Source organism: Pongo pygmaeus, chromosome X, assembly GCF_028885625.2.
Source record: "Pongo pygmaeus isolate AG05252 chromosome X, NHGRI_mPonPyg2-v2.0_pri, whole genome shotgun sequence".
In the NCBI taxonomy this organism is placed as follows: domain Eukaryota; kingdom Metazoa; phylum Chordata; class Mammalia; order Primates; family Hominidae; genus Pongo; species Pongo pygmaeus.
The window spans coordinates 112,353,332-112,374,178 of record NC_072396.2 but is presented as its reverse complement, the minus strand read 5'-3'; the positions used below and the strand labels follow the sequence as shown (position 1 = coordinate 112,374,178).

Genomic DNA, 20,847 nt, shown 5'->3' with positions numbered 1-20,847 from the left:
TATTTAGGATATCCATGACCACAAACATTTATCATTTCTATGTGTTGGGGACATTTCAAATCTCCCTTCTGGCTACTTTGAAATATACAGTACATTGTTGTTAACTGTAGTCACCCTACTCCACTATCGAACACTAGAACTTATTCATTCTTTCTAACTGTATGTTTATACCCATTAACCAACCTCTCTCCATCTCTCCCCCCACCCCACACTCACACCATTCCCAGCCACTGGTATCATTCATTTTACTTTCTACCTCCATGAGATAAATTTTTTTAGTTTCTGCATATGAGTAAGAACATGCATATAGCTACTCTTTTAAGACCCAACTAATAATGTATGCGAAGTTTCTTTGCAAAATATAAGGCTGTCCTGTTCAATAAGATAACAACCAGCCACGTGTGGCTACTGAGCCCTTAAAATGTGGCTGATCTGAAATGAGATGTACTGTAAGTATAAAATACACACCAGATCTCAAAAACGTAGTATGAAAAGAAATCTAGAATATCTCAGTAACATTTTTTACTTCAATGTTAAAATGACAATATTTATTATATATTTGGTTAAGTAAAATATATCATTTAAATTAATCTCTGTTTACTTTGCTTTTTTAATGTGGCTACTAGGAAAATGAAAATAACATAGTAGCTCACATTATATTTCTATTGGACAGTACAGATAAAAAGTATTTTGCAAGTGAGTTTGGGAATAAAGTTTTCACCTTTCTTCGTAGAGCATTTCACATAGATTCTAGCCACCTGGCATTGTCCCTGTGAGGTAAGCAAGGTGAGCCAGGCTTATCTTCCTTGTACTGATGAGGAAACCACAGTTTCAACGGGTGAAGAGGTTTGTCCAGAATCACGCAGATAATTATTAGCAGAGCTGAGATTGAAATTCAGCTTTCTTGAATTCTAGCCAATTTGGTGGCTTTTTCCCCATACCATACTGCCCCCTACAGTCCAGTTTGCTCTAATCCCAGCCGTGGTGGGGTTTTTATCTCTAAATCTCTGAAAAGGATTTTATGATCTCCTCTGGTGTGATTGGCTTCACTGGCTCACACTGCCTCACCCCCCTTCCCTTCCACATCCGAACCCAGAGTATTTCCCCTGCTGCAATTTCAACCCATTCCCTTTTGTCCTGTAAAAGAAAGACTGACGACAATGCACGGTGATAAATTGCAGTACCATTTCAAACTCAGTATTTCCAGTGTTTCAGAGTGTGGGCTGAAAAATAGAAACCCCAGTTGATTGTAAAGACATCAAAGCTGGAAAATAACCCCTTTACATAGAACAGCATGTTTTCATACGGTGGGAATTAAGAAACCGGAGTTCTCAGCCCACTTTGGCACAGATTCAATGTGTGACCTTGGCCAAATCAGGTAACTCCTTCAGTCCTAATATCTCTATCTGTTTAATGGGAACATTCGTAGGTACTTTATATGAATGCCTTATGACAGAAAAGTTATGAGGAGAAAGGTGGTAATGTATTTGTGATACTCTGGGCTTTTCAGAGGAAATGTGCTTCTCAAATCCAAAGCCTTCACATCAGCTTTCAATTATCCACACTCACTGAGAAACAAGGCAGCACTGAAGACAGAAATCTCTAGGGAATCCAAAATGTTCCTTTTAACTATTTGTTTTCTTCCTATATGAGTCCAAATCTTTGTAAGAGACAAAGTGCCCAACCTGACAGATTTGCCCCTTACCTTCTTTCTCTTGGCCCCTCTGCAGTGACCAAACATCCCTTATTTTCTGGCTCAGTCCTCACCTCACACATTTTATCCCATTGTCTCCAGCAACACACTCACACTTGTAGGCCACAGGTCCTTCCATGGAGGTCATCAGAGAGAATTGTATATCCATGTGCCCTCTGTTCAAGGGACTAGCAAACACAGGGGAAGGCAAAAATGGAATAGATGAAGGGAGGGATAAGAGAAGAAACTGGCAAATCCTGAGGTAACTATTGAGTAGGTCAATAGTTACCCACACACCTACCCAGTAGGGGTAACTACTAGGTAGGTGGGATTCTTCAATTGAGCCTCCTGAGAACCAAAGAGCATCAGGAGTCCAGAGCCCAGGAGAGCAGGCCTGGAAACAGTTAAGTTAGCTCCATTGAGGCTTTCCAGGCCATGGGTAAGTAGGAGTGTGGGAGCAGCATTTACAAGATTACTCATGAGGAGGACTGACTGTGACGGGGCCAGTCCCAGGGCATCTTGCTAGAACAGCTTATTCAGCAGGGTCCCTGTACAGTGCCTCCCTATTCTGGGAAACAAGTTGAATCTACAGCACAGCCAGTGTCTTGCCAAGCTATTTATCTTTTCTTGGCTCTAACCCCCACACACAAATTTGTCTTTTTTTTTCCTTTTTACAATTTTTTTTAAATATTTATTTTTGTCACACTACAGCATAAGCTCTCAGGCCCTCTGAGAAAGCAAGACTCTTCTGCTTTCTGGAGAAGGAGTACAAGGCCCCCTTATATTTACAACTGAGGGCAAGATAGATGGGGGCACAAGATGGTTCCTGAACATTATTTCCTTCCCCCTTTGCAATAGTTTTGTTCTCTTGGCCATTATTCCATTCAGTTCAACAAGTATTTACTGGACCACCTTGTATGTGTTCAGACTAGTAATGGGCCTTGGAGGAAGATAAAAGAGAGTGTAATATAGGTCTCATGCTTACAAAACTTTCATATGCAACCATTCTTTGCACTTTAAGAGTTTGGGGCAGCATGGGCTGCCACAGATTTCATGGACAGGTCAGAGAAGTCTTCCTGAAGCGTTTGACCTCAGAAGCCAATAGACATTCCACCAAGTCTCAGCATGCCTTGGTTTGATGCAGAAAAACTCATATTTTAAATAAGTTTGCATTCAGTTTAACCCACGAGCCTTTCACGTTAGAAATTTAATGTAGCATGAAGGCTGAGCTATTTGATGCACAGTTATATAAATGCAGAAAAGAGAACAGGTAAGTACGGGACCAATGCCTGCTTTGAATTGGATCCTACACACACACACACACACACACACATTCCTCCCAATAAAAAGACAATGAAAACAACCCACATTAAAAAAGCAAAAACATGACTAGCCAAAAGGAAACAAAAATGAAAAACCCTGGGCCCAGAAAGCCAAGGGGTGCTCAACCAGCTTTCAGTACTCATGGGAGTGCACTGAGTATGTATGTAAAAGGAAGAAAAAGCCACAAATGGGATTTGAGCAGGTGAGCCAGGTCACATTAAAGGGACAACAGATGTTCCACAACATTTAGTGCCTTTTCTTCATTGCCTCCTTTACTTTCATAATAAGCCAAAATGTTGTTTGCTAAATCTATGCTCCAAAAAGTACAATTTTAAACAACAACAAAGTGGCCTCATTTAAGTTTTCTGTGAAAAACATTATCTGTGAAATAACATTAAGTTATCTGTGAAAAACATTTAGTACTGAACTATTCTGTATCTTGGGGGCCCAGACATTTGCCTTGGACCCAGAGGGGAGGAAGCTCTCTCTTACTCACTCTGCTTCTTGGAGTTCCTGCTTTTCCCTAGAGAATCCCCAAGTCATATTCATGGCTACAAACCCTCACCTCCGATGAGCAGGGCAAGAGGGCTTGGAGACCATCTCACAGTCCCCTTTGGACTATCTCTAGGGCCAGGCAAGAGCCCTACAGTCCCAATACAGGAGCTGCAGGGTTTCAGACCGTGCCTAGATAGAAATACTTCTTCCCACTGAAAAGGATGTTGTGCTCATTATGTCTCCAAAGGGGAAAAGCTCTTGCTCTTCCCCCTAGTATCAACCCCCAAGAATTTGCATAATCCTCCATTTGTGGGTCAAATCATCAAGTTCCTAGATGATAGAAGGCAGCTTGTTCTAATGGAAAGGTCCCCGGAATGAAAAACACAAGATATGGCTTTCTCATTCATTTTTAACCCATCTAGATGTTGGTTTCCTCATCTGTAAAATCAATAAGGTTAGATATTTAATCATTTCTATGCTGTTAGCCCATGATACTGTAAATACATGGAACAGTGTTGTGGGTAGGGGGGGCATTACTTCTAGAACCAAAAGGGAACCTTGAATGAATGGTCCAATTTATATTCAGACCCTATGTGCTTCTCAGGCAGTGACAAGAGACAGCGTGGTGAGCCTCCCTAAGGGGAGAGTGGAGCTTAATTAAAATAGCCTCCTTGCGTTGAATGAAGCCAGGAGACCGATGAGAAAACAAACGTTATAACTTGTGGTTTCTTTTTTCATTTAGGGCCTTGGAACTACTGGAGAAAAGGGAGAAAAGGGAGAAAAGGGAATCCCTGGTTTGCCAGGACCTAGGGTACGAACCTGGAATGTTACTTGCCTGGGTCTGTCAAGTCACCTAGTCCATTTTCTTTCCTGTTTGCTACTTTATGTTTTGCAACTTGATTGCGACCTAAGCTTCTCGTTTCTCCTCAACCCAATGGCAGGTTCCTAAGACCTCCTTCTCTCTTAGCCCCATTCCCTTGATTGAATGGCTCCCTTGAAAAGGAATGAGGCACCCCCTACTCTAGGTGGCTCCTCAGCCTATTTATCTCCTTGCTGTCACGTATCATTGTCTTCTGGGCTAAAGAATGATATGAGTGTTGTCTTGCTTTCATTCCATTCTATTCTGAGGGAATTGAACAGGGAAGTGGCACAGGAATGGAAGAAAGAGGGCCAAGTGCAATCTTTATAGGACAGAAACAAGCCTGGAAAGTTCTAGAACATAGTGAGTGATGTTTGGAGTCAACAGTTTCCAATAATAATCTCATTTGAAATGGAAAAATAACTATTAGCCTCTCTTATTCCTAGCTTCGGGCACTTAGGTCTTGAGCTAGAAGCAGTGGGCCAAGCTTAGCCTCAAAGAAGTAACATTTTAGAGAATTGGTTGTTAAGTTGACTATGAAGTTGAGAGTCTTTTGAGTATTCAGCCATACTTATCCATTACCCTGCCATTTCTTTCTCTACTTTTCCCCCTCCCTTGTCTTGAAAATACATATAATCACCAACAAAGAATGCATTTGAGGTGGAAGACGAGGCCCTCCCATAATCTATTTAAAGATCTCCTGACTTGGAACTAATGCAGACTAAGTATAATACCACCCAGCCCTTCTGTCAAATTCCACCTACTACTTAAACTGTTTCCATTTATTTAGCTCTTAAAAAATGCTGCATGTGGCTATTTAGCCTGATGGATTAGAGCTTAGAAAGAAGTCATTAGGCCGGGCGCGGTGGCTCACATCTGTAATCCCAGCACTTTGGGAGGCCAAGGCGGGTGGATGACTTGAGGTCAGGAGTTCGAGACGAGCCTGGCCAACGTGGTGAAACCCGTCCCTACTGAAAATACAAAAATTAGCCAAGCATGGTGGCGCATGCCTATAGCCCCAGCTACTTGGGGGGCTGAGGCAGGAGAATCGCTTGAACCCTGGAGGTGGAGGTTGCAGTGAGCCGAGATTGTACCACTGCACTCCAGCCTGGGTGACAGAGTGAGACTCCGTCTCAAAAAAAAAAAAAAAAGAAAAGAAAAAGTCATTAAGCTAGGTCTAGGAACATTCGCTTACCTGATTTTAGGAGCTGCTAAATCCTGAACTCAGTTGGATAACTTTGTTATGTAAGTCTAGTGGCTTTTTCTAGGTAACCTATTGCTTTTTCTAAGGTGTAACTATTTTCTTTACAGGGTCCCATGGGTTCAGAAGGAGTCCATGGCCCTCCAGGGCAACAGGTATTTTGGTTAATATCATTAAAGCCTTGGTGTATGAAATCCCAATCAAAAGTCCCCCTTGCTTTACCTAACATGGCCAAAGGGGGAAATTACTTATAATGCAAATTGTTCATCTTCCCTTTTTTTGGTATAATCTTAGCCACTGTCCTCTTTTCTTTTCACTCAAGAACACGGGTATCCAGTGTCAAGTTCAGTGCCTTGCCATGCCATGCTGTGGTCATACATCTTTGGCATGCTATCAGGGACTAGCAAGGCCAGCCTGCTTGTATCCGTGTCTAGCCTTGTGGCCCTTGTACCTCCTAATATGTAAATTGGCTACCTACTGCCATATTGTCTTCTGGAAGATTTTACAGCTTCCAGAGTCAGATAGAAGCCATATGTACCCTGCAATGACATCCAAGATCCCTGTGCCATTTGCCCTGGCTTAATCCAAAGACCAGACTCTCTTATGCTCTCATACTTTCAACTTAGTGGTAACTATGTTTCTGTCACAGGGCAAGAAAGGGACCCTGGGATTTCCTGGGCTTAATGGATTCCAAGGAATTGAGGTAATGTTGGGAAGTGAAAAATCCAGGGTTGGTAGGTAGAAGAGTGAATTACCACAAATGTCTGTATATAAGATGAAGTATTTTTAATATTTTGACCTTTTAAGTTTCAATTTTTTCTTAAGAAATGCATGTAATCTGCTTTGAACACACAAAGCTGCTAATGAGCATTTCTTAGATACTACTTGATCAGTGGTAAATTAAGGGGCAGGGGCTGGTGGGAGCAAGTCCATCCCGAAGATGAGGAAAATTTTATTCATATTGCTTAGAATTGCCAACTGTTGGTTTCACTATTGTTTTAAATTCTCTACAGACAATGCATCCCCTTTTTGCCTATACCTGGGGCATATAACTGCCACCATCACACCCTGAATATGCCACTGTATGTGTTTTTGGTACTTAAGTCCCTCTTTGGGGAGTATTAGAACTCCTTTAATTTCCTCTGCGTGACATCATCCACTAACAAGGATTGTGATGGTAGTAGAGGCCCAGGCCTGTTGAGAGTGGAAAAAAGTTAAAACTCTGTTCTCTCCGTAGCACTACTTAGGTACAGCCAAGGCCCAGAGCAGACTGTCCTTGAGTAGAGTTGCAAAATAAAATTGGGATCCCTTGTCCTTGACAGGTTTCCAATTGAATGTTAGGCCTCTGGCCTGCTTTGTGTCACCTTCATCTTAAATTTGTGGGACTTTGAAATTAACCTATGGACTAGTTGATCCTGAAAATCCGGGGTTATAGAAGGAAGAACCTTTCATTTTCCTAGGGATGGGCTTTAATGGCACATAGATCTTGGGTAATAAGGAAATGGAAATATTTGTGTTTAATGTACTTAATCTTTGCAGGGTCAAAAGGGTGACATTGGCCTGCCAGGCCCAGATGTTTTCATCGATATAGATGGTGCTGTGATCTCAGGTGCAACTTCTCATTAATTTGAGTGGAAAATAAAGACAGGAAGTTAAATCCTATATCCCCTGTAATTATTAAAAGGATACCTTGTTAGTTACTCGACTGTTGCTAAACTTGACACACCCAAAAGCCCCTCATGGCTCCTGAGCTTGGGGAATAAAGCTATCTCCAATCTCTTGGGCAGAGAAGCCAAGCCCAGCACCCCATTTTTGTGTTCAGTCCACCAAGCCTAGGATTTGGGTCTGCCTGGGCCTGAATTTGATGAAAATGGTTCTCCTGGCAATGCTTTGGGAAGGATTGATAACCACCCCCAAGCTGGGCTGACTTCAGTTTGATACTATGGAATACTCAGGGCCTCATGTAGGTGATTCCATGTATGCTTGAGCTTGACAATTTCATAGGAAGTGGAAAAGTACCTTTGGTTAGGGGAGCAAGTGGCTGAGAGCCCTCAAGAGTATGATGCTTAGAAAGTCTGTCTTCACCTCTCCTTGTCCTAGTTATTTTGTGTGCCCAACTCTTCCCTTTACCTTCTCCAAAGACTGAGATGCCCAGTATCTCCAGCTACCTCTTGTTTGACCAAAGGCTTCTACTGTAGCGACTCTTCCATGGGTCTTCCAACTTATCCCTCTCCTCTCATCCTCTAAGGCCCATGTCCTGTTTGGTATTAATATTTGACAGTGGCTTCCTGTATGCCACTCCCAGGAAACATATATGTATAACATAAATAGTGGACTTCAACATCTTAATCCAAATGGTAGACATCTTAGGCATTACAGCAGATTAGTGGTAGAAGAAGAAGAAGTACTTACCAGAGCTTATCATGAAAGGCAGGCCTTGGCCAGACCAATTCTTAATACACTAATTTTGGCTCCAGGAGGCCCCTTGGCTCCAGAAGACCCATTATCATGTGAGGCCATTAGCATTAGAGACTTGGGAAAGGCATGAAAGGCACTTCTAATGCCAGGACAGCTCCTGCACCTCTTCTTGGGCATTTTGTAGCATCTGTGGGCCTCCTCTGTCTTTATTTACTATTTTCTTTCATTACAATGCCAGGTAATCCTGGAGATCCTGGTGTACCTGGCCTCCCAGGCCTTAAAGGAGATGAAGGCATCCAAGGCCTACGTGGCCCTTCTGGTGCCCCTGGCTTGCCAGCATTATCAGGTAAAAAAAACTAACCCATCTCCTACACAGATCAGTCCTCTATATACTGTGGTTCCCAGCATTCCCTTCTATACCTCTGGGTCGGGGCACACACCTAGCCAAAGTCAAACAAGAGGTAGACTATAGTCAGTAGGTTCCCGACTGCCAGCCCAAGGCTAACGTATGTGGGGGTAGTGAGGGCCTGGGTGAGCAGCTTTTGTTTTTGGCTTAAATAATGTATCATAGCTGGACAGGTGATCCTAGACTGTCACTGAGGTTTGCAGCAACAAGAGGAGTCCTGGGTGGAGTTGCTGGAGCTGTGTCACCCTCCTGTGGTTGTGCCATCCCAGCTGATGCTTGCCAAGAGGGGCTAGCAAAAGCCCAGAGGAAGATTTGTACCCAGAACCTTGCTGTAGGATTCAGCCAGGCACTGAATGGTCCCAGGATCCTGTGGGTAACACTCTTGAGCTAATCACATCCATATGTCATTCTATAGTGACATGTGGGAAAAGGGCATGCCAGAGTCTGGGAGGCAGTGATGCCCCAGATATAAAGTTCAACTTTTACTTTTAAAGCCACCAGTTTCTAAATTCCTTGGAGATGGGCTGCTGTGAGGATACCTATGTTTTTAAAGCAGCCACCTGGAAATGGTACAGCTGGCCCCAGCACCAAGTTGGAAAAAAATCAAGAAATGAAAGGCTAGAGACCCAGATTTTCCTCTCAGGTTTGCCACTGAGAAATGCTGGGCCCATGATCATGTTTCCTCTCTTCTTTGGGTCTCTGTTTCCCAAGAGGTTAGGCTAATTGATCCCTAAGGATCCTTCTAACTCTGGTACAAGAGAAGGGCAAATGCTTCCCTAAATTCTTCCTTGGATTTGTTTCCAACATATGCCACAGATAGGAATACTCCAGAGAGTAGGGTGATATAATGAGCATTTGTGTGTGGGCTTATTCTTCCAGGTGTCCCAGGAGCCCTAGGGCCTCAGGGATTTCCAGGGCTGAAGGGGGACCAAGGAAACCCAGGCCGTACCACAATTGGAGCAGCTGGCCTCCCTGGCAGAGATGGTTTGCCAGGCCCACCAGGTCCACCAGGCCCACCTAGTAAGTTACTCATTTCTCTTTTTGGTCTCAAGATTCAGACGTGATCCAGACTGCAGAACAGTCATGATTTTTGAGGGGGCATCTCACAGGTGAAACAGCTAAGCCAGGATACATGATAATTGCAGAGGGGCAGCCATGAAGGCCCCATCGTCTCTGAGTCAGATCCCTGCCTCTACCGGTTATTGATAACAGCAGAGTGTTCTCCATCAAGGAACAAGCAAACTAAGGCCTAATGCCTTCCAAGTTTTGTACCCATTCCCACTCCATCTTTCACTGTTCTCAGCCCTTAAGCCTTTGTTTTTTCAGCTCCTAAAGAAGCAGGATTGGTTCTTTTGAGCTTGCCCTGGTCCACAAGGCTCCAATGGGGTGGGCTGAGAGACTGAGAAAAAAAGAAACCAAGCCTGGACCCTCGAGGTGGCTGCTAAAAGCCTACACAGGGCTTGTCCTTCTTAGATCTCCTACTTGAGTGTGAGATTCTAGATTCTGAGAGAAAAGCTGGAAATGTTGCCCAGAATGTTTCTTTGTGCCTTGAAGCCCATGTCCACTGCAGCTTGAACCTCTTTCCTCTTTTGTCCTAGGGGAGGTTTCTGGGGTAGACATTGGGACTGCTGAGTTTTGGAAGCTACCTTGTTCATTCCTCTAACCCCACTGTCTAATACGGTGCCTGGAACATAATGGACATTCTGTAAATATTAGTAGAGTGAATTGAGCCAACAGAGGCCCTGTTGACTCCTTGCTGCAGATTTGGGGTCCCGGTCTTGAATTTTATTTTTTTGTCTCTGCTCTGGTTGTTCAGCCTCAAGGACTTGGGCCTTGGTGATTGAGCTGCTGTGTTGAGTCAGGGAAGTCACCAGGCTTATACAAGTTGCTAATCCTTTATCTTTTTTTTACCCAAAGGTCCAGAATTTGAGACCGAAACTCTACACAACAAAGAGCCAGGGTTCCCTGGTCTCCGAGGAGAACAAGGTCCAAAAGGAAACCCAGGCCTCAAAGGAATAAAAGGTGATTTTTTCCCCTTGAGTTTCTTGGTCCTCCAAACTCCTTAGAGAAGGCTTCCTGGGGAATGAGAAAACCAACAGCCTCGGGAACCTAAACAGAAGCAATTGTGGATCTTGTTTGGGGCTTTGATTATAGGATTGTTAGAAGTGCTATATTTGGGTCTCTAAGACTGAGGCTGGCAATGGAGGTCACACAGGACCAAGCTGCTCGCAGGCTTCTTTTTCTTTCTCCTCCACCTGCAGCCCAGTCTGTTAACCAATGCATGCTGCTACCCCACCCAGTTTGCAAGACCAAGGATGTAAGCCACTTATTACCTTCAGCCTTAAGCAAAGTGCTCTGAACAGGTCAAGACCTGGGACTCTGAAAAACCCAACTGGCTCCAGGAAAACAACCCTAGCCCCCCACTGGTGTTGGAGAACTGATCAATGACCACAGCTGCCTTTGGGTCATTTCCCCCTTCTATCACTTACTCTGAGGGGAAGATGCTCAATAAGTCGATTAATTATGGTTGTGGCCTAGGCCAGGGGGAGGAAGAAGTGAAACTACTGACTGAAGAGGGGTTTTGGGATGGCCTAGGGTTCAGTTATTCAAGATCTCTAGGAATGAACTGCTTTCCTCAGCCTCAAACAGAGATGTTCTAACTTACTCCTCTCCTTTCTCATTGCTCTGTCATAAAATGTCATTACCTAAGTACATAGAGTCTGGTTAAGAAATGCCTGATAGCTTGTTCTCTGCTATTCAGGTCCCAGGAAAACTATTTGATGGAAAAGGGCATTAAGTTAACTTAGATGTTAATTTTGGCCCTTACCTAACTCACTACAAAGCTGGTGTATTTCTTGATACCATTCACAGTCCTAAAAGAGGGACATTTCTGATGCTCCCCATTCTGTATTTCCATGGGGCTGAAAGATTTTCTCTAAGTATGGAATAGTGATAGGGATTCTCAAGCTTCATTATACATGAGAATCACCCAGGGGAGGTTATTAAAAATTAGATTATTTGGTCTGGCCTCCTGAGACTGATCGATTAGGACTGAGATAGGGCCCAGCAAGCTGCCTTATAAATAAGCATCACAGGTGACTCATGCAGGATCACACTCAAGAAACACTAATCTGAAGAACAGACTATTCTCTTAGAGTTTTAGGAATCATCAATTTTCTAAAAGTAAGAAGGGGCCCTTCAGAATCTTAGGGAAACTCAGGGTCACCTATGTTGGCACCAATTCTTATTTTCCAGACAATAAGCATAGAAGATATAGGGAGTTAGACCTTGATACCTCTTCAAAGGTGCTTTGCTGAAATCCCTATCATTATTTATGTGGCATTTGTCTCAACATTTACAAAAATATGTACACATTTGTGTCATATGTACAAAAGTCAGGGGAAAAGATATTTTGGTAAAGAAAATCTTTGAGCGGCTTGAATTCCAGACTCTCAACTGGTTAGTAGAGGTCAGTGGTTCTCAACTATGGCTATACTTTAGACTCACTGATGGCTGAGCCTCATCCCTGACTAACAAAATCTGAACCACTAACACAGACATACTCTGCTGGAGAGTGAACCAAGTTCATTTGAGTGTGTTCTCTGCAAGCCTTCAGATTCCCTCTATGGAGTTGTTCAAGTCACAAATAACCACGATCAATTCTTTATTCTTCTTGGAAAAAAATGACCCACTTCGTTCTATGTTGTCTTTTTCTCCCAGGAGACTCAGGTTTCTGTGCTTGTGACGGTGGTGTTCCCAACACTGGACCACCCGGGGAACCAGGCCCACCTGGTCCACGGGGTCTCATAGGCCTTCCAGGCCTTAAAGGAGCCAGAGGAGATCGAGGCTCTGGGGGTGCACAGGGCCCAGCAGGGGCTCCAGTAAGTCTTGCCAAACTTTGACCCTGAGGAAGCAATGGAATCCTTCAAGTGTCCTTCAACCCCCCAATTACTTTTCTAAAGCACATACAAGAGAGATGGGATTAAAACAAAGTTTTGGGGTTTTGATCTACAACATGAAATCTGACTATAGAGTCTCTTAAAGTCCTTTCTGCTTTAACCTACCTATTTTCCCTTCTCTCTTTCCCCAATTTCTTCCTTCCACAACATTGTTTACCTTTGCCTAGCAATGTGCTGGCCCATGAAGATAAAATAGGAATTAAGGTGAGGTTTCCATCTTCAAAGATTTCAAAATTTACAAAAGGTGCAGAAATAAATGGGTAACTATTATTCAAGATTACAACATAATCAGTGTCTAGAACAGTGCCAATATGTACCCAAGGTTCTGCTCTAAGTCACAATGCTAGGTGCCGGAATTCTATGAAGTCTGCATCTTCTGACTACTCCCTCTTCTCTCTTTGTCAGGGCTTAGTTGGGCCTCTGGGTCCTTCAGGACCCAAAGGAAAGAAGGGGGAACCAATTCTCAGTACAATTCAAGGAATGCCAGGGGATCGGGGTGATTCTGGCTCCCAGGGCTTCCATGGTGTAATAGGAGAACCAGGCAAGGACGGAGTACCAGGTTTACCAGGTCTGCCAGGCCTTCCGGTAAGTTGATCGTTCCTAGGTGATTAGCTCTACAGATCTTCACACCTGACTTTGTTGGGGGGTCTGATGACGACTGGACCATGAAACAGGGAAGAACAGAGTCTAGAGCACCTTGCCCTGCCTCTGCCACTGAAACTTTTTGCTTTTTGCTTTTCCCTTATGTAAAGTGGGAATCATTTTCTCAGAATGGATCATTGTCTCATTTGATAAATGCTAGTAACACCTGACCATATGACTTAAAAATACTTCAGCTTCTCAGCAACTTTTTTCCTCAAGTAATCTAGCCACTTTCTGTGATCTCTAGGGTTGTTATTATCCTGCTCATATCTTGCCCTGTCTCCTCACCCCTATCCAGAACCTTTTGCGTTGTTAGATCATCCAGAGTAGACAAGATTCATATCCACTAACTAAAGTCAGAGGAGACTGATAGATAAACTATGGTGATGATAGATAATTTTAACAAAACACAAAGCATTGGTCACACTGGCTACCTCTTTCTTGTAGTCAGAGGACTGTCCAGATAAATCTCTGAGTTGAATTTTCATTCTTTTTTTTATGTGTTGTCTAGGGTGATGGTGGACAGGGCTTCCCAGGTGAAAAGGGGTTACCTGGACTTCCTGGTGAAAAAGGCCATCCTGGTCCACCTGGCCTCCCAGGAATTGGGTTACCAGGACTTCCTGGACCCCCTGGGCTTCCTGGAGATAAAGGCAATGATGGATTACCAGGACAACAAGGCCTTCCCGGATCTAAGGGTGAGTCATAGAATCATATGGCTTTGGACTTGGAAATCTGATCCCTCGTAGAGTGGACATGACTCAGGTGCATGAAATGTATCATAAGAAGAGACTTGTCTGACCATAATCACTACTTTCAACCCCCTGAAGGATTTGCATGTGAAAAAAAGTATTATAATTGTATTGTGGTAAGCTTAGGAGGCAGAATAACATAGATTTCCACTCTACTTTGTGAAGAACTTCCTACCAGAGCAGTCTGAAAATGTAACAGAGCTACCGAGGGAGGTTATGAGCTCATAATCCCTGGGAGAGTTCAAGAAGAAGATGGATGACCACTTACTGCAAATGTCGTCAAAGCAATGAGTGGGAGATTGGACAAGGTGCCCTCCAAATTGTGTGGTGATATCATCAGCTGGGAAAAACCTTTCCTCAACTCATGGAATCTCAGATTGGGCAGAAATCTAGTTGCATATAGTCTAATCCCCCATTTTATCCCTTAACTCCTTCCTCTTTATATAACTTCTTTTTCTACTTGAATTTTAGAAATTATGTGTAACAGTCCTGCTTATAGTTTATGAAGGTGCTATACTAATAACTAGTCTTCTTCAATACAGCCAGAACAGCTGTTCATCCCAACTTCTGGGTTTCCACAACTTCTATGCTTCCATTAGTGACACCACACTTAGGTTGATGGTAGATGGTACAGGTTAAAACTTGATAATTCAAGATTCTTAAAACCGTCAATATTTCATTTCACAAATTATTGGGAAGGTTGTAAGGGCATTTTCCTTTTTTTTTTTTTTTTCTGAAATGAAGTCTTACTCTCACCCAGGCTGGAGTGCAGTGGCATGATCTTGGCTCACTGCAACCTCTGCCTCCTGGGTTCAAGCGATTCTCCTGCCTCAGCCTCCTGAGTAGCTGGGATTACAGGCACCCTCCACCACACCTGGGTAATTTTTGTATTTTTAGTAGAGACAGGCTTTCACCATGTTGGCCAGGCTGGTCTCAAACTCCTGACCTCAAGTGATCCACCCACCTCGGCCTCCCAAAATGCTGGGATTACAGACGTGAACCACTGCTCCTGGCCGTAAGGATTCATCAAATAAAATCATTCTGCCTGTTGGAAGTCCTAGTGTCAGCTATAGCTTTGCTTCTAGCTCTGTTCCCAGAGACATTACTCATGGTCATTCTACTGCTCCTCCCTTAACTGGGTCTTCACTGTAGGTTAAACCATTTTGCAAGCAACAAGGTTTTAAACTGAGTTATAATAACATGATACCTATAGACTTACACACTTCCAAGTCTTCTGGCTATTAGCAACATTTTAACTATTTGAGAACCTGCTGAGTCAACAGAAGGAAGCTTGCAGGACCATTTTTATCCCAAATATCACTAGTCCCTGGATACAGAATGTTATTAGGAATATGATATGGTAAGCTATAGCCTGGGAGATGCCTTATGCAGAAAATGTTTGTCTTATTCCATTTTCTGTTGCTACAACAGGATATCTGAGACTGGGTAATTTAAAAAGAAAAGAGGTTTATTTAGCTCATGATTCTGAAGGCTAGGAAGTCCAAGATTGGGCAGCCCATCAGTTGAGGGCCTTGCGCTTCTTCAACTCATTGTGGAAAGCAGAAGGGCATATGCAAAAGAGTCCAAACACTAAAGCAACCTTGCTTTATAACAGCCTGCTCTTGTGGGAACTAATCCATTCCCTTGAGAAATAACCCAGTCTCCCGAGAAAGAGATTAATCCACCCTAACAACCTAATTACCTCTCAGAAGCACCACCTCCCAACACAGCCACTCTGGAAACCAAGTCTCAACATGAGTTTTGGTGGAGACAAATCATATTCAAACCATAGCCATGTCCTTCTTGCAGTATGAAGAGTTTCAAGAAATTACTCTAATAAAGAGCATTAGCTTTCTTTTTCTCTCTATGACAACCAAATATAATTCTTCAAACCTACCTTTTTTCTGCACAGTTTTAAAAACAAATAACCTGTGGTCCCCACACATTTGCATTGTAGCCATTTCTGTTGCTAGAAAAAAATTAAGATGCTATTCCTGAATGTGCCCACTCCAATCAATGGTAGCCCAGACTAGGACAGCTGTATTGCCAGGAAAGAGGATGTAATCATCAGAAGCCTTTCAGCCTACTAGTGTGAATTATTAAAAACTTTGGGCAAGCAGACAACTGGCTATTTCCAAAGAGGCTCTGTTCCGGATGCTCATAGTAATCAATCACCCTGGTTATTACTGAACTGTGGTGACTGTGTGCTTGATCTCATGTGAGTGCGAGTGTTCTCCACTCAGTTCAGACAGAGGATTTGGTTGGTGGGCATATCTGGGCTGCTGAGAAGACTTCCCTTGGGCCTCAAGGAACTTCTGTCCTAGTTTAATTTTCTTCTTCACTTGATTGCTCTAGGTGACTGCTGCTAGAGAGAAGGTTGGTAAAGGAGACTTAGACACAGAGAGAGGTGAGAGCTAGCTAGGTCTACAAGCTCTCAGACACTAGTCTTAGCTAAACACCCCTTTTTTGTTTACCTTTGTCTCAGACAGTCACAATGGCCTGAGCACCACACTGGATGCCCTGTTTGGGGAGCGGGGAGTCTAAGGCTGGGATGCAAAGGCTGACACCAACACTGCTTCAGAGGCTCCTTAGAACATACCTCTTACAGCAGGCAGTACGGGATTGAGTGGGCATGCAGTCTCTGAGAGAGGCTGATTTCCTTCACCATGCATGTCGATGGCTTGGCTGATCTCTACCTTAAGCAAATTCATTTTCTGAACTTCACTGGGGCCATAATCTGCCTTGAGAGGTACCTGAAAGGATCCACACATGTCTGAACTTTATTCATTGGGCCCAGAACAAATTGAGATGTTAGAATCTTGGGAACCAGAGACTCTTTTTATTCTGAAGATGGATTTGGGCATTAATGGGAAAAATTCTGAATAATTAGGTCATTTGTTGCAATTACTAAACAGAACATGGGTAGAGCAGATTTCTGTTTTGTTGAGGAGAAGGCTCTGAATTCAGGAATGTAAAGTAGAAGACAGTATAAAGGAAAAGAGCCAGATACCAGTATGACTTGAAGTCCTTCCCTCTCACCATTCTGAACCTCTGCTTACAATACACAAGTGTGGTGTGGCATACAGGCATAAGACAAAATTATTGAGAGAAATATGTCGTTGATTTCCTCTGGTTTCTAACCGTTTTTCCTTTGACCACTATTTTTCTCATCCTGGAAACTTTCCAGATGCCTGTCCTCAGCTTCATCTTCTAAAGGCTTTGCTTTTATCTGGCTGTCACAGATGAAAAGAAGCAATTAAATCAGTCTGATAAATTAAGGATGAATGGCTTAATATTTGGACCCAGCCCAGGGATATTTTTATTTTACCAAGTTTGTTTCCTAAGACGTAAAACAATGGAACTGTAATGTTAGAGTTTGACACATTGGAGCCAATGGGCTATTGAGATTGTTGAGGGCAGGAGAGTCTTTTGCAGGATCCCTCTCATGATACACCCTCTGGAGGAAATTCTTCAGCCTAACTCAAAGAGCCCAGGCCTGAGCCAAGCACAAGGTTAAAAACCCCCTCCCAGTGAAGCATCTCACCATAAAGTGTTGGCCTGTAGATCATATTTCCATAGTAGGGAAATAACTATCTGAAATAGTTTTGTCATCTTGATGTCTGGCAGGGTGGAGGTGGGTTTGACCACCTACGGAGGAGGATCCAGGCCTATGGCCATCTGTTCACCTCTGGAAATATAACTATAGAAACCTGAAGTCTGGAAGGCAGAAAGTGCTGCCCAGACTACAAGCGGTGTCATTAACCTGGGGATGGCCTTGCAGGAGCTCTACTGAGTACTCATTCTTACATAAGATAATAGTTCAAGATAATAAGAACTATTATTAATTGAGCATGTACCAGAGTGCTAGACACTGTGCTAAGTGCACAGTTTAATGTAATCCTCACACATACCGTATGAGAAAAGTAGAAGTAGTTCCCATTTTGCCATGAGGCTCAGAGAGGTTTAAGTATCTTGTCCACGCAGCAGGTTAGCAGCAGAACTAGGATACCAGCTGAGGCCTGTCTGGCTTCAGAGCCTAACTTGTTAACCAATACATTATACTGTTCAATTCCCAATCTTGATTTAGGAAAATACAAGTGGGATCAGGGGAGGATGCCAGCGAGTTCAGCAAGCAGTTTGAATCATAAGATGTGTACATATTTTTCAGAAATGTAATTTGTGATTTAAGTACAGGCAAAAGCTATAGATGTTTATTAAAACTGTTGGCTCTGTGGTTTAAAGCAGACCTTGGGGGATTGTTTTAATGAACAGGCAAGGCTTATTTAATTAGCATAGCAATTGTTTGTAAATGGCACTTGAGGGAGCCCGCAAACAATTTGTTCACCAGTATTTTATTAAACCTCCCCTCTGTGATCTTATAGATTCTTTTTATTTGCATTATGAATGGGCAAGGGAGAATTTGCTAGGGGAAGGGCTATGCATGCCAATTTTGACATCTTGAATATTAAAATTGCTACTTTCTCTCCTCGAGTAGCAGAGTTGACGGTTTCAAATAAGGAGCTGAGGGAAGGGTCACCACTTTCGTGTCATGGACAAGAGAGTGGTCTTAAGTGTTTGCATAGTACAGTCATACTGGTACATTTGACCAAGGACAATCAATAGGTTTCAGCAGATCCCAAATGAATTGCATCAAAAGAACCCAGTGGTTTGGGGAAAACCTCATTCCAAGGAAAGGGTAAACAGGAGAACTTGAGGGATCTTGGCTTCAAACCTTCCAATCTAGTCATATAAGCATAATGGACCCTTAGGACTAACCCCCAACACCCATCCTAGGGAGAGGCTCTATCTGAGGGCAGGGTGAGTAGGCAATTGCTGTTTGCTGCTGTTCCTGCACAGGCAATCTCTAAGAAACCTTGTTAGGTAACATCTGCTGCATAGTGCTGCATAGTGCTGCATAGTGACTGTTTGCCCACTGGGCATCAGTGGTTTGATAAGTGATATCCTAGCACTTGGGCACTAGGAGCATTCTCATCTGTAAGCAACTGTACTGGTTGTAACTCCCCAGAGCTAATGATGCCAAGGTTTTCCAATGTGGGCTCCCAGCTGCTGAGTGGGAAGAACTTGGCTGTCCTATTAAATGGAATAGAAGTAAAGGAGCGTACTAGGGAAAAATCCTCCCTAACTCTGGGTTCACTGAATGCATACATGTTACCGTTTACAGGAATCACTCTGCCTTGTATTATTCCCGGGTCATATGGTCCATCAGGATTTCCAGGCACTCCCGGATTCCCAGGTATGGAATGAGGCCAGAGAAAGCCACTAAACACTCTTGTAAGGGCCGTGAGGCAAAGGAAGCAGAGGATAGCCCAGTAGTATTTGGGGATCCACATTCCTCCTGAGGGCAGCCTTGGGGATTGAGGAAACAGGATGGCTGCTGGAGAGGGCAGTGTGGGGAGGTGAGACAAGGAGAGGCTCTCCAAGAGACTGGGATTCTTGACTGAACATCACAAATCATACTTGGCACACTGACTTTCCTTTCCCCTCACTGCTTTTTTCAGGCCCTAAAGGGTCCCGAGGCCTCCCTGGGACCCCAGGCCAGCCTGGGTCAAGCGGAACTAAAGGAGAGCCAGGGAGTCCAGGATTGGTTCATCTTCCTGAATTACCAGGTAAGAAAAGGAGTGTCTCCTCACCTGCTTCTCTTTGTATGTGTGTGTGTGTGTGTGTGTGTGTGTGTGTGTGTGTGTGTATGTGTATTTGGGTTGTGGTAGTCCTCTGCCAATTACAGGAAGCCAAGTTTGCTCTCTGGTGTGGGTAGGATGGTTTAATTTTATACCCTGGCAAGACACAGCATACAGCCATAGAATGACAGCATATCAGAGCAATAAGGACCATTCAAAATCAGCTGGGGCAACCCCTTAACTTTCAGATGAGGAAACTGAGGCCCAGATGGGAAATGACTTGTCCGAGATCACTAAACCACTAGTGACAGAGCTAGGACTCTGCCAGGTTGTCTGTCTGCCAGTTCTGTGAGTTTCCTGGATCAACTCCTTAAGGGCCAGTGAAAGAGATTGAGATCAGTCAGAGGGAAGTTGTCCATTTCTATCCCTTTTCTCACACTCTCTTGTTCCAACTTGAGCTTCATGATTCTTCACTGTACTAGTGGTCCTCAAACTGTACTCCATGGGCCAGCATCAGTATCACCTAGGAACTTGATGGAAATGCAAATTTTCTGCCTCTCCACAGGATCTGCTGATCATAACCTCTGGGGATGGGCCTGGTAATCTGCTTGTTACCCCAGGTGATTGTGATGCTTGCTCAGGTTTGAGAACCACACTGCTCTAGGGCTCGGGGCTCATCTTGGACCATGTGCTCCAGGGTCCCCTCCAGTACCCTCTCCCCACCCAAGAAGAAGGAGGCATGACAGCAGAAGCTAGAGAGCTCCAGAAGAGGTTGAACTTTTCTCAGGATGCTATGGGGTGGCGTGTGTTCTTCGACAACTGTAGGACCCTCAGGAACAGTTTGTGGACCTCTGCCCACAGCCCCGCCTCCCAGAACTAGAACCTCCTCCAGGTCGCAGGGCACAGTCCCTGCCTCTGCACAAGGCCTTGCAGGAACAGAGACTCCTGACCTTCAAGAGAAGTGACATATATTATTAACATGTTAGTGTTAGCTTTCATATTAGAAAAATCTGTCTCAGAGATCTGTACCCAGAGAAATTGCTTCTAAACAGCCATGGTCTTTTATGTTCGCCTTTTTACATTTAGGATTTCCTGGACCTCGTGGGGAGAAGGGCTTGCCTGGGTTTCCTGGGCTCCCTGGAAAAGATGGCTTGCCTGGGATGATTGGCAGTCCAGGCTTACCTGGTTCCAAGGGAGCCACTGGTGACATCTTTGGTGCTGAAAGTGGTGCTCCGGGGGAACAAGGCCTACAAGGATTAACAGGGGACAAAGGATTTCTTGGAGACTCTGGCCTTCCGGGACTCAAGGGTGAATCTTTTTGCCCCAATTATTTAACAATCTACAGAAAGTCTTATATTAATTCGTATACTTCCATGAATATTTGCATGAATCTGGGGTGATGGTTTAATTAAGGGGTTAAAATGAAATATTTTATTCTGTCCCTCCCTTTTGTGAAATTTTCC

General features: G+C 43.8%; 1 protein-coding gene across 3 annotated transcripts in view; it reads left to right on the top strand.

Moving 5' to 3' along the window:
- COL4A6 (collagen type IV alpha 6 chain) overlaps positions 1-20,847 on the top strand; it is a 276,876-nt gene that overhangs the window by 231,631 nt on the left and 24,398 nt on the right. For all 3 annotated transcript variants that reach the window (XM_063660364.1, XM_054472576.2, XM_054472577.2), the window contains 13 exons: positions 4,254-4,322; positions 5,682-5,726; positions 6,221-6,274; positions 7,111-7,180; positions 8,228-8,335; positions 9,275-9,415; positions 10,313-10,417; positions 12,116-12,276; positions 12,760-12,939; positions 13,508-13,691; positions 18,928-18,999; positions 19,265-19,372; positions 20,471-20,692. In XM_063660364.1, coding sequence (XP_063516434.1) covers positions 4,254-4,322; positions 5,682-5,726; positions 6,221-6,274; positions 7,111-7,180; positions 8,228-8,335; positions 9,275-9,415; positions 10,313-10,417; positions 12,116-12,276; positions 12,760-12,939; positions 13,508-13,691; positions 18,928-18,999; positions 19,265-19,372; positions 20,471-20,692 — 1,519 coding nt within the window. The remainder of the gene's footprint in view (positions 1-4,253; positions 4,323-5,681; positions 5,727-6,220; positions 6,275-7,110; positions 7,181-8,227; positions 8,336-9,274; positions 9,416-10,312; positions 10,418-12,115; positions 12,277-12,759; positions 12,940-13,507; positions 13,692-18,927; positions 19,000-19,264; positions 19,373-20,470; positions 20,693-20,847) is intronic.